At 29.7% G+C, this 12,324-nt stretch overlaps 1 protein-coding gene across 2 annotated transcripts in view; it reads left to right on the top strand.

Moving 5' to 3' along the window:
* Sos (Son of sevenless guanine nucleotide exchange factor) overlaps positions 1-12,324 on the top strand; it is an 85,296-nt gene that overhangs the window by 63,218 nt on the left and 9,754 nt on the right. For both annotated transcript variants that reach the window (XM_035358762.2, XM_035358761.2), the window contains exons 15-21: positions 1,005-1,214; positions 1,972-2,112; positions 4,221-4,377; positions 6,090-6,197; positions 6,278-6,433; positions 6,728-6,910; positions 9,090-9,207. In XM_035358762.2, coding sequence (XP_035214653.2) covers positions 1,005-1,214; positions 1,972-2,112; positions 4,221-4,377; positions 6,090-6,197; positions 6,278-6,433; positions 6,728-6,910; positions 9,090-9,207 — 1,073 coding nt within the window. The remainder of the gene's footprint in view (positions 1-1,004; positions 1,215-1,971; positions 2,113-4,220; positions 4,378-6,089; positions 6,198-6,277; positions 6,434-6,727; positions 6,911-9,089; positions 9,208-12,324) is intronic.

Genomic DNA, 12,324 nt, shown 5'->3' with positions numbered 1-12,324 from the left:
TCATTGTAAACTAATTCTGTAAATTGAACTGTCATTTTAAATTAAAAAGAAAAAAGGTTAATTGTTTTCCATGGTTGAGGTAATGGTTTATTCTCTTAATAAATATTGCATTGCTCATATTTTAAATTGCAAGTCTAGTTTTTCTTTTAAGGTTATGCAGTTGTGTATAATGTAATTAGACAGTGTTTTTTTTTTTTTTTTTTCCCTTAAAATGTGCTTGAAAAGTGCTTATATGTGCTTATTTTTTTAACTAAAATGTGGCTACGAACCCTGTTTAATCATTAAATGCAATTTTTTTTAAAATTTTATTTTACTGTTATACATACTAATGATTTATTTTAGTCAGTCATTTTTATAATCTTAATAATTTAAATTTGCTAGTCACATTAAATGGCTATCTGCCCTTAATGTAATCATTATTAAAAGAAAAAATATATAATGATTTTAACAAGTCCAGGTAGTATAAATTTATAAAAAGTTTTAAAAAAATAGTATTAAGAAATGCATTTATTTCTTTTAAATTGGTTATTTTGTTAATCTGTAAGGACAGATAAAATGTAATTGTTGTGCACTTTGGCATGCCGACACATAGCTTTTAAATAGCTGAAATTGTCGATTAAATTTGAAAGATGAATATCTTGCACTTCGCTGAATAGCAACACATTGCTTTTAAATCATTGAGTTTGTTATCAAAAATAGCATGAAACAAATTGCAAATTCAAAATTCCATTTTGAAGTGCACATGTTTGGCAAACTATATGTGTTGAAAATTTGATTGTTTAAGTTTTTTTTTCATTTATCCACAGTTCAAAGAACAAGCATATATATGTACAGATTCTACATTATAATCATATTTAATAACAAATTTGAATTTTTGGACATTTCACGTTTGTGTGGTTTATTTTAGTATTATATTCATTCAAAAATATCTGAATAAACTTTTGCATCAAACGAGAATGACATTTCCCCCCCATGGTTTATGTAAAGTATATTTTCATTTTTAGATTTGCTGTGGAAGACTCTGAAGCAAATATAATTTTTGAAGAAAATAAATCTAATGCTGGTGGACCAATTATAAAAGGAGCAACACTTCTAAAACTTGTTGAAAGATTAACTTACCATATGTATGCTGATCCAATGTTTGTACGCACATTTCTAACAACATATCGGTCTTTCTGCCAACCATCAGAATTACTTGATCTCTTGATTGAAAGATATCCTTTTAAAATTGTATTATTTATGCCAGTTGTTTTCTTTTAATTATACACTATTTCTTATGTATGGCATAAAAGACTTGTTTGTCCCTCATGAGTATAGTTTTAAAACTGTGCGTTATTTTAGAAAATCGTGCATTTCTGAGCTGCATTAAAATGCAGATTTGGATAATCAAATAAGCTAGCATTTTATAATTTATTTACTTTCCTAGGATTATAAATGAATTCTATTATATAAGCTTAAAATTTGTAAAAAGGAATTATCCTTCTATCTCAAAGCTAAATTGAAGATACTATTTAAGTGATATATTTTTTAAATGTTTAAAATAAAGTATTAACTTGGCAGTTTTATCTGAATATAATGAAGGTGAATTCTGTTACATATCCATAATCTGATTGTTAGAGGAAAGGAGGGTATATGAAAATTTGTAACAACAGAAAAAATTATGGAAGAATTGAATTATTAAGTCTGATATTGAAAAATATAAAAATAGTTATAAAATTCAGACATAAATTATAAAGGTGGATTTTAAATGAAAAATGGAAATAAGATTTTATAGTGTAGAAAGGCATCCTTAATAGACATAAATTTACCATATTTAGAACATATGAGAGAAGGTTTAGTGTCTTTAATTTCATAAGGTTGCATGCTTGTTTAGTTCATTATCATGAAAGTGAGTAAAAATTTAACGTCTTTTAACCATGACTGTTTTGTTAGCAATAATTGCAGTGTGTAATTTCTTTAACTCTGATTTACGTTTGAGATAACAGATCCTCCACCACCACCTGCACTTTCTGATGGATCATTAGAAGGAACTGATATAGAAAATTACAAAAATTCCTACAGGGAAGATTTAAAACGCTTCAGAAAAGAATACTGTCAGCCAGTGCAATTTAGGTACTTTTTTGTATGCAATTATTTTGATGTTTGTATTGTTTTTATATTGCTCTTTTCTAATGTATTAAATAATAATAAAGCACATTGTATGTAAGAAGTAATAGTCTGTACTGAGGCTTTTATCTTTATTGAAATATTTTCTTCATTTCAATATGTGTAGCATTTTGTTGAATTCCTTGTTGTGTGTGAATGTTCTGAACTTCTTATATTTTTTGTTATTCATAGTTAGACTACCTAAAGCCTTTTTTTTTTTTTTTTTTTTTTTTTGTGTGTGTGTGTGTGTGTGTGTAAGAAAAATCAGTAATCTCGATAATTAAGCTTTAAATATAAGCATTAGTTTTCTTTTTAACCAGTTCTCCTTTAGAGCCACATTAATTATGTTGCTGATTTAAACACCTTAGAAGAAAACTCTTCATTTTCAGTTTATGGATTTGGTGTCATGGCAAAATAGAAAGTAATGCCACATCACTTGGAAGGAATGTTTATTGCTAGCCTTGTGCACAAGTAATCCAGTGAGAAACACTTGCAACTATCTTTTAAATGATTATACTTTTTCTTATTGAAAAATTCCACATGACTTTAAGCTGCGTAAATGATAAAAAAATAAGAGCTCGTCCCCCCTCCCCCCGCCATTTGCCTTGTTATTTTAAATAGTTAATGTTTAATACAAGATCTTATGTTCCATATCTCCGAGTTCCTTAGAACTAATTTTTAACCATTTCAGTCCCAGTAGATGTTTAAAGAAGCCTAGAGGGAATTACATGTATGTGGGAGAGATCTGAAAATCTTCTCTGAAAACTGTCACATGCATCTTCTTATAGATAGATGTTTAGTCAATTTGTTTATTATAAGGCAAGCATGTACTACATCTTTTGTACATTTAAAAAAATTAATTGGGACTGAAAGGATTAAAGTAGTAGCTGTGTCGCAACTGAATACCTTTAAATCATTTGAGATTTTAAATTGGAACCTGTCTGCCAAGTTCAGATTGTAATTTCTTTTTTTAATTAAATACTTAATTTTCAATGCTTTAAGATATCTGAAGTTTTCAGTGTGTAATTTTTTTATTTATTATTTATTGTGTGCATATCTCTACATATAATAAAAGAAAGAGTCGGTGTCTTGTTTGTGCTGTGCATAAGCCAATAGACCTAGGACTACGGAATTTGGTATATAGGTGCATCTAGACAAGAGCCATTGCATCTCCAAGCGATTTTTTTTTTCCTCTTCAAAATTCGAATTGTATGTTTTTTTTATTTTATTTTATTTTTTGAATTTATTGCATTGTTTTGAATAGTTTTATTCTTTTAAAAATGGGGGGCCCACCAGCGGCCGAGCGGTAAAGTCACTGAACACTGGTAGTTCGGTCCGAGGTTCGAATCCCGCGAACAGGCTGGCTGCATGGGCGTTTTCGTGGTTTTCCCCATGTGTAACGTGTATACAAGCCAGTTTCCCTTAGAAAGTCCTCCACGAAGGCATCCCTCCTCTTAGGCAGATAGCCCTCGAGGCTTTGCCATAATTACACACACATCTTTTAAAAATGTGGTTTTGGCAATAGTTTTTCATTCATTGCTTTGGATACTGGACTGCTGACTGTTTTCTCTTAAAACTATAAGATTTATTGCTTATTTCATTGTAATTCTTTTATATTATATTTTAATTATACAAAAAATTTTGCGTGACGTTTTTAAGAAACAAAGTTTTTACCATTTTGAATTTTTAAGATTTTGTAATGAGAAGTTGGTTAATTTATTTATTAGGATAATTAATATTTGTATTAAGGAAAATTGCTTATTTCATTGCAGTTTTGTTATATGTAATACATTTAAAATGTTTTTTTTTTTTTTTTTTTTTAATGAAGTTGTTCTGCAGAGTAAAATTCTGCGCAGTTTTTTAATTTAACGTTTGGCATTCCCTTTAGGCATTTCTCCGGTACATTTAAAAGTCAGATAAAGGCTGGCCACGTAGCTGCTAGTATATATATATTTATATAAATTCTTTTGAAATTTTTGGATGAAGAATTTTTATTTTTAAAATGGTTGTACTAGCTTTATATAAATTTATTGAAAACAGCTGTCTTAAACATCGTTTGCTCTACACTTTTTCAGAGTTTTAAATGTACTTCGACATTGGGTAGATCATCACTTTTATGATTTTGAGAGAGATCCATCTTTGCTATCAGCTCTTCGAGCATTTCTAGAGAAAGTAAAAGGCAAAAGCATGAGAAAGTGGGTTGAATCGATTAACAAAGTGGTTATGCGACGTGTAAGTATATTTTATCTATGAAAATGTATAGAATTCCTAAGAGTGTATTTTTTAATTCAGAGTCTTATATTTTCAAAATGCAGTGAACTTTCATTTGGCAACTGCCATCCTAAAAGAAGCGCATCTGTGCAAATGTTCAGTATTTTTTTTATTAAAGTATAATAAGTAATGATACTGAATATTATAATTATGTAATAGAAGATAGCATTTGTCTTGAACTGTAAGCAGTTATTTTACATAGGTTTCACTGTATTGTATTGTTTTATAAGCACCAAATGTATATCTGTATTAAATTGTATTAAATTTTAAAATGCATATATATATATATATATAAACATATCTCTAATTGTTTTGTATTCATCTTTTCACAGTATTGTAACAGATATTTAAAGTATTTTAGAAAATCATTTTTATGAGGAATAATCTGTTAGTGGCCAAATGGATTAGAGCTGCCGAATGAAAAAGTTTCAGCTTTAAGGATTTTTGCATAATGGGTTCTGTAATCTTCCTCACATTATAATATTACATAAAGCTTCCTGTAGAATCTGTGAAATGGGTTCAACTCATAACTTTCACATATGTTGGCATTATATTGATCAGCTAATTTTGACTAGCTGGTTTCTTTCATTTACATTCAGTACTCATTATAAAGTCTTCTTGCATCTCACAAAAAAAACCTTATGATGAGTGAATTTCAAATTTGTAGTTTTTAGTTTCAAATGTAGTACACTCATTATTAACTGGAGTAATATTACAGATGATGTCTACAGTTACCCCAAAGTCATGGCTAATTCAACAACCATTAGAAAAAGACCACTGGAAAGAGGAAGACTTGGGTGAACAGGTCACAATTTCAGGCTCCTGGACATAAGCCCCATCCTGTGTAGAAAAGTGTATGATTCTAGACCCATATTTTTTCTATGGTTAGTATTGCAGATATGAGGGAAGCCCAGGGCCAAATTTCACGATGTTAAATGAGACAAGTCTTTCAGTTCCATAATCACGTGTGAAATTGTCATGTGAATGTTGTGGGCAGGAGAAGCTAATCGTTTCAGACTGGAGCATAAAATCCAAGCGTTCTTGTGAAATTTTCAAGTCAGTGCATAGTAGATGAAAATAACATTTTTGCTATGGAATCATAAGGTGGTTGTCATTAGAAATAGTGAGGTGGGATTAATTTAACAGGCTAGTTTATCATGTGTCATCTTTGTTTGATCTGGTGAGCAAAGCTGGAAAGCTGTGCAAGATGAGAAGATCAAAAGTGTGGTTACATGAGAATTTTTAGTCATGGGTTTGGCCGAAAAACTATTAATCTATGTGGATTAAACCAATTTCCAAATATTGTGGTATCATCTGCTATCACTGCTGTTATCTCATGCATTCTCCCTCCCCTTTTTTACATTTCCTCTTAAGATTTGGCTTTATTCTGATTATTTATGGTAGTCATTTTCCATTATTTTGCAATAAGTAAACTGAATCTTTTTTTTAGACAAGTCTTGGTCAACTGATAGTTGACTGTATGTATTTAGAATGTTATTCTTTGTTTTTATAACTTAAAAAGCAATATTATGTTTTTAATACTAAATCAGTTAAATTTCAATTTTTATTACATAAAGTAAATTTAGAATTCAAGTTTGTAATAATGTAAAATTATATGAAACATATTCTTTAAAATTGCATTTATTTGTAGTTTAAAAAAGTGTTTTTTACAGTTGGAATCAGTAGAAGAACCTCGTGAGATCACTTTCGGCTTTGAAAAAATTCCACCATCCATTGAATGGTTTTTAAGCAACACTTATGAAAAGTTTGATTTATTAACTGTAAGTAGATACCTTTGCAGATCCTGTTAACATTTTATTATTAATTTGTTTATATATTTACTAATTTACTTTCATTACAGTTACATCCCATTGAAATAGCCCGGCAACTAACTTTATTAGAATTTGAACTTTATCGGAGTGTGAAACCTTCTGAATTGGTTGGAAGTGTGTGGACCAAAAAAGACAAAATGAAAACATCTCCAAATTTGTTAAAAATGATCCATCATTCTTCTAATGTAAGAAAAATATCGAATTTAATATGTATTTAAAAATCATATTTAATGTTTTAATATTTATTTTATTGCCTTCACATGTATTGCCTACTTTATTAGTGTGTTTGTAAATATAATTCTTCTGCAAAGGCTAGAAATTCAGTAAAAGGGATGAAAAGCCTAAATTGTAAAAACAGATTGTATTCATCTTGTGAAATAATTATATGCTTTTTATTTAAGGCAGTGCTGTAGTGTTTATAATCAGTTCTGACATATAATCCTTATCTATAAAATAATTAAATTTATTTTTTGTTACAGTTTAGTTTTTGGCTGATGAAGTGCATTGTGGAAACGGAAAGCTTTGAGGAGCGTGTTGCAGTTGTCTCTCGGGTATTAGAAATTATGATGGTATTGCAAGAATTAAATAACTTCACAGGGGTGCTTGAAGTTGTTGGTGCAATGAATTCTGCCTGTGTGCATCGGCTTGAACATACTTTAAATGTAAATAATTTATGTTTTAGAATTTTATCAAATTAATGAAAATTTTCAGAGTATAAAATCATGTTATTTTGATACATTTTATTTCATTCAAAATACAAAAAATATTTAAACATTTTATATGCTAATCAAAATTTATTAGATACTTTCTGATTATTTGCATGTTCATTCAAAAGTCATGATCTTATTGCCAACTTCGAAGAGAGATATTTGTATGGGTTTTTATAAGCTCCAATTTCAGTGATGCGCTTAGTGCCACCTATCATTTACATTTTTCTTTTTTTTTTCATAAGAACCATGCACATTTCCTGTTTTTTTCCCCCATTCTTATCCTCCCCACATACACAATGTGTTTTTCTCTAAAGAGACGTAAGAGAATTGTGAAACTTTGACACTAGAATGCTGAAATGAGAAGGAAAAAAAGAGGTGATGCATTTGAGTGAACCACATTACACTCTATGCATGCAGAAAGCTAAAATTTCTCTGGAGATCACAAAAACTGCAGTTTACAGTACACTGCTATCTTAAAACACTGAAAAAAGGGATAGTAATCTGCAGTCACACTAGTGAAAAGAAATGGAATTCATCATTGGAATGCTATGCGTATACCTGGGTTGGCACATAATACTTTTTGACAGTCTAGTACATTGTCAGGTGCACATAAGTAAGCATTAATTCTTTTTCCTATTGTGTATTTTTAATATTTATGATTTTATTCTGCTTTTCTTTATTTATTTTAGTTCATGATGCAATTAAAATTGATTGCTGTGTTAATCATTTCTTCCCCCCATTTTATTACACATTCAGATATGAATATTTTATTTCACATGACTGTATTATAATCAGCTTTCATAATGTCGATTAGGATGTGATCATCAAACCTTAAACCATCAAAAGAACTTTGTGAATCGTGCACACGATACTAATTTTAAACAATTAACTTAATGGAATCATTTTTATTTCTAATGTTCTTAATTATTTGTATTTGTTTTAATAATTAAAAAATGTGTTTTAGTGTCACCATTTAACGAATAAAAAACTAAAACCTATAGATTGCAAACTACACCATTACTTTATTCTGCATAGTAATAAAATAGTTTTCCGAAAGTATTTAAAACTTTCAGTTTTGCATCCGTTAAAGTGTCTAAAATTGCTTCATTTCTCAAATTACCTAGGTAATCTGCAAATTGCTTAGATAATCTGCACATTACCTACTCAGCACTCCTTGATCTGCGCATTACCTAGTAGGCAGTCGTTAAAGTGAAAATAAGAGCTTTGCTGGAACAACAGCAACATTCCCCACATAGTAACCCTAAAAGACCCGACATATTAGCGAAAAAAGGATTCGAAGAAACAAGAATATTTATATCATGTGGCGAGTTAAAGAGCCAAGCTTTGTTTGTTTACATTATGCTTTTCCTCCTTCCTCACAACAGCTGACACCAAAGTTAGGCAGAATGTGATCAGGTGGAAGGTCATAATTCTAAAACTATGATCAGTTCAAAAGTAATGGACACAAGACACCATCTAGTAGTCTTTAAAAAATGATTCAGCCTAAAATGCATGTATGAATCACCCATCCCCCAGCCAAAGCCAGAATTTCATAATAAATCTTTAGAGATTAAATTTCTAGCATTTTAGTTATGTAGCATATTTAAAGTTAAAAGCATGCTTTTAAAAATGTTCGTAAGTTAATTCGATCTTTTTTTTTTTTAAGAAAAAGGGGGCTTGTCAAAGCATGAGCTAAGGTTTACAGTGCTTGGGGAAAATAGAAATTTTCATGCCCTCTTCATAAAACATTTCATTCTAAAATTTTGTAACATCAGTTTGGTGTCCCTTGAAAGCACTTCCCCCTAGCTATTCCACTGGTGTGGGTTATTTAATTATGGCAGAGTACATGCAGACTGCCTTCATGAGGGACTTTCTAAGGGAAACTTGCTCATATTCACTTTGGAGAAGACCACAAAAATCAGCCATGTAGTCAGCCTGCTCTCCCAGTATTCAGTGATTTTAACCACTCAGCCACAGATGGGGGCTAATTCTGGTGCTTTGCATGGCATTATACATGTTTGTTATTATTAAAACTTTAAAGCAATTTATTAAAATTTTGTATGAAATGAGCTGGATTTTCAGTTGCATGGTTTGTGTATGTATATATATATATTAATATTTCCCCTTTTAGAATGTGAAATATAGCTTGAAAAAGGCATTAGAAGAAGCACAAGAACTGAACTCGGATCATTTTAAAAAGTACCAGGAGAAGTTAAGGTCTATTAATCCACCATGTGTTCCTTTCTTTGGTAAGATTGATCTTTCTATTCTAGTTAGTTTTTTGTTATTGTGATTAAGAAATGATTCATAGTCATAATTATAGAAGATAACTATTTTATTTTAAACACCATTTTTCTTGCCAATGTCACATGTAATAATGTAGTAAAATCAAGTTTTAAAAATAATAATAATAATAAAAAAAAAAAAAAAGAAAGAAAAAGAAAAAAAGAAAGAAAGAAAAGGAAAAGATAGTATATGAATGGCAGTGTTTAATGTGATATAATAGTACAAGGTATAAATCATTATTTTTATGGCATTTTGGGAATGTATTCATGTTATTTCTAGAATATTTGAAATGTATGATCAGAAGATGAAAAGATAACACATTTAAAAAAGATTTCTTTTAATTTAGTTATATCTAAGCTCTTTTTTACATTATCATTAATCTTTGTAGATAGAAATTATCTTATAAGCTGAATACTACATTGAGGGTGTGACTTAATTAAATCATGTGGTATCTGTTGCCATTAAGTTAACCCAAACATGCTATTTCTGTAGATCCTGTGGTTGATTTGCCCCATATTTTATTTTTTATTCTAACAAAACATCCATAGATATTCACTTAGATTTAATGTCTAGTATATATTTGATTTATGGGACATTCTTAAATTTCTTCTTAATGCAGGATGCTCATTATTTAAGAATTCATTAACTTCTCACATTAAGTTGCTTGAAAAAGATGTATTTGCAAAGCCTAAGCTCTATCAATAGAGGATTATCATTATAATGAAAATGTGCAACAGTACTTAAGTAAGTAAAAGATAAAGCAATTGATGCTAAGATACTTTTAATGAAACTGAGTTGCATCAAAGTTTTATAAACATTCATGTCTAAATCCAAATCTCCTAACAGATCATGATCCAAACATTGTGCTTTGTTCGATGCAAAATGGTAATGTTCTATCAAGATAATGCAAGACCACATGTGTTTGCATTCGCTGGCTGGATTCTGTATGGACTCAAATTAGTTCTTAATAGCCACACTCACCGTATAGTCCTGAAGTCGCTCCTTCGGACACCTACCTTTTTTCACACTTGCAGATACGTCTTCCTGGTGCTATATTCTATTCTGCACGGGACATCCAAAATGAGATTGACCTGTTTTTGGACTAGTTGTCACCGAGTTTCTAGGCCAAAGTCTTCGAAAATCTGTCAAAACGTTGGCAGAAAATCATAGATTTGTGTCGTGATTACTACCTGCACTAAAGGTACTGCTTTCATGTGTTTTTTCCTGCTCCTAACTTTATTAAGAATGTTTTGGTGGAAAACTTTTGTTACAAGCATACATTAACATTGATTGCTTTTAGCCTTCTTGCACATGATAGTTGATGGTTTTATTCTCGTAGACCATTTTTTAGGTAACTGTTTTAAGGATACTAACTGTAACTGATCATAAACACTCTCCAGTCTTTGTCATGTTGGAAATCCTTTGACTTAGTAATTTGGTTAGCACAATATGATATATGTATAAAATAACATAATCTCAAAATAGAAAGTAGGACAATTTTTAGAATCCTGCACTTAGTCTGCATAGATTTTATATATAAACAATATTATGAAATTAAACAACAAATCCTATTAAATTGTGCAAACTTAGTCCAAAATTTAAGAATTTCAATGTGAAGTTAAAAGTTAAACCTGATTAACAATGCAATTTAAGAAAGAAAGTTTTGAAAGGCAATACAAAATAAATTAAATGAAATTTAAACCTATTGAAAATTAGAAAAATTAAAATGAAAGATAATGAAGAAAGGAAGTGAATTAGGAAAATGTAATCTCCTGCCTGTCATTCGCAATTAAAGCAAATACCATTTAAAATTGCATTCAAAATCAGTACAAATTTTAGTTAATTTTAGAAAAAATGAATAATTGAAAAGCCAGTGAGAGAATGCTAACTCATCAGGGGGAATTAGCTTATCTCACTTTCCTCTGTGTTCAGACATTGTATTTCATCTTTCCCATGCATATGTAATCCTAAAAATATTTTTATAATTTTTAATAGTAACAATTCTTCCAAAAATGAGTAAATCCATATGCATGTTAAGAATTTCCCTACCTTATTCTAATTCAGTTAAATTTATTAAATGCTGTGAGAAAAATGTCTCCAAAGAATTACATGGAGTAATCATGTTAAGTATCAAACAATAAATACAAGATTTACAAAAATAAGGATAAAATAGGAGTAACAAATAATAGAATTTACAAAGGAGTTATATTTATTTTTAATTTCATTATAAAGCTTATAATGAAATTTTTATGCCTAAGTTAGCTACTTTTCTTCAGCTGAAGGGCAATATTGAGTAATAGAACTAAGTTTTAATTAAGTTATTTCATGAATTTGACATCTAACACTGTTTGTTTTCATTCAGTGTCACTTTTTTTTCTCTTATTTAACAAGTAGCCCTAACATTTCAGAGTTCCCAGGAATATCATAAATAAGTGGAACTTTATTGATTGTAATTTGAAAATGACCCTCTTTGCATATTTTGACTCCTTTTCTTCCAATATGCATTCAAACTAATAACAGATGCATTAGAAGCTGGCAGACATTTTCATGTGTAATGAATTGGAAATCCAACCTCCTTTTTATGTGTAATTTTGCATCCATAATCATCTACAAGCTTTGGAGAGATAAGGACATAGTGATGGCCGGCCATTTTTAGTATTTTTTTTTATAAAGTAAAGTGTACTTTTTAACACGGTTCGTATGGTCCTTAAGAGTCCTTAAAAGTAATTAGATTTTTTGGAATCGATTTTTAAAAGTCCTTAATTTTGGCCAAAATCAGCAGAAGGTCCTTAATTATAATCATCTGAAATTTCTGTCTGTTTTTACGACTACCATTTTGAGTGTGAATTAGCATTTTGTAGGAATATTTTTGGCGATTCACTGACATATATGGTTATCTTTTGAAAGGGTTTATGGGTTATAATGACATATATGGTTATCTTTTGAAAGGGTTCATGGGTTATAATTTGTTTTTATTTCTAATATAAATAATGGGATACTTGAGTTTCTAAGTAAAAAAAAAAAAACATAAGCATTTTGAAATTCATTTTTTCTAATAAAGAACTCTAAACAACTTTTTG

The sequence above is a fragment of the Stegodyphus dumicola genome, chromosome 10 (assembly GCF_044657685.1).
Source record: "Stegodyphus dumicola isolate Sdum_Otavi_A_Nest chromosome 10, ASM4465768v1".
Lineage (NCBI taxonomy): Eukaryota > Metazoa > Arthropoda > Arachnida > Araneae > Eresidae > Stegodyphus > Stegodyphus dumicola.
This window is presented reverse-complemented; position numbering and strand designations above follow the sequence as displayed.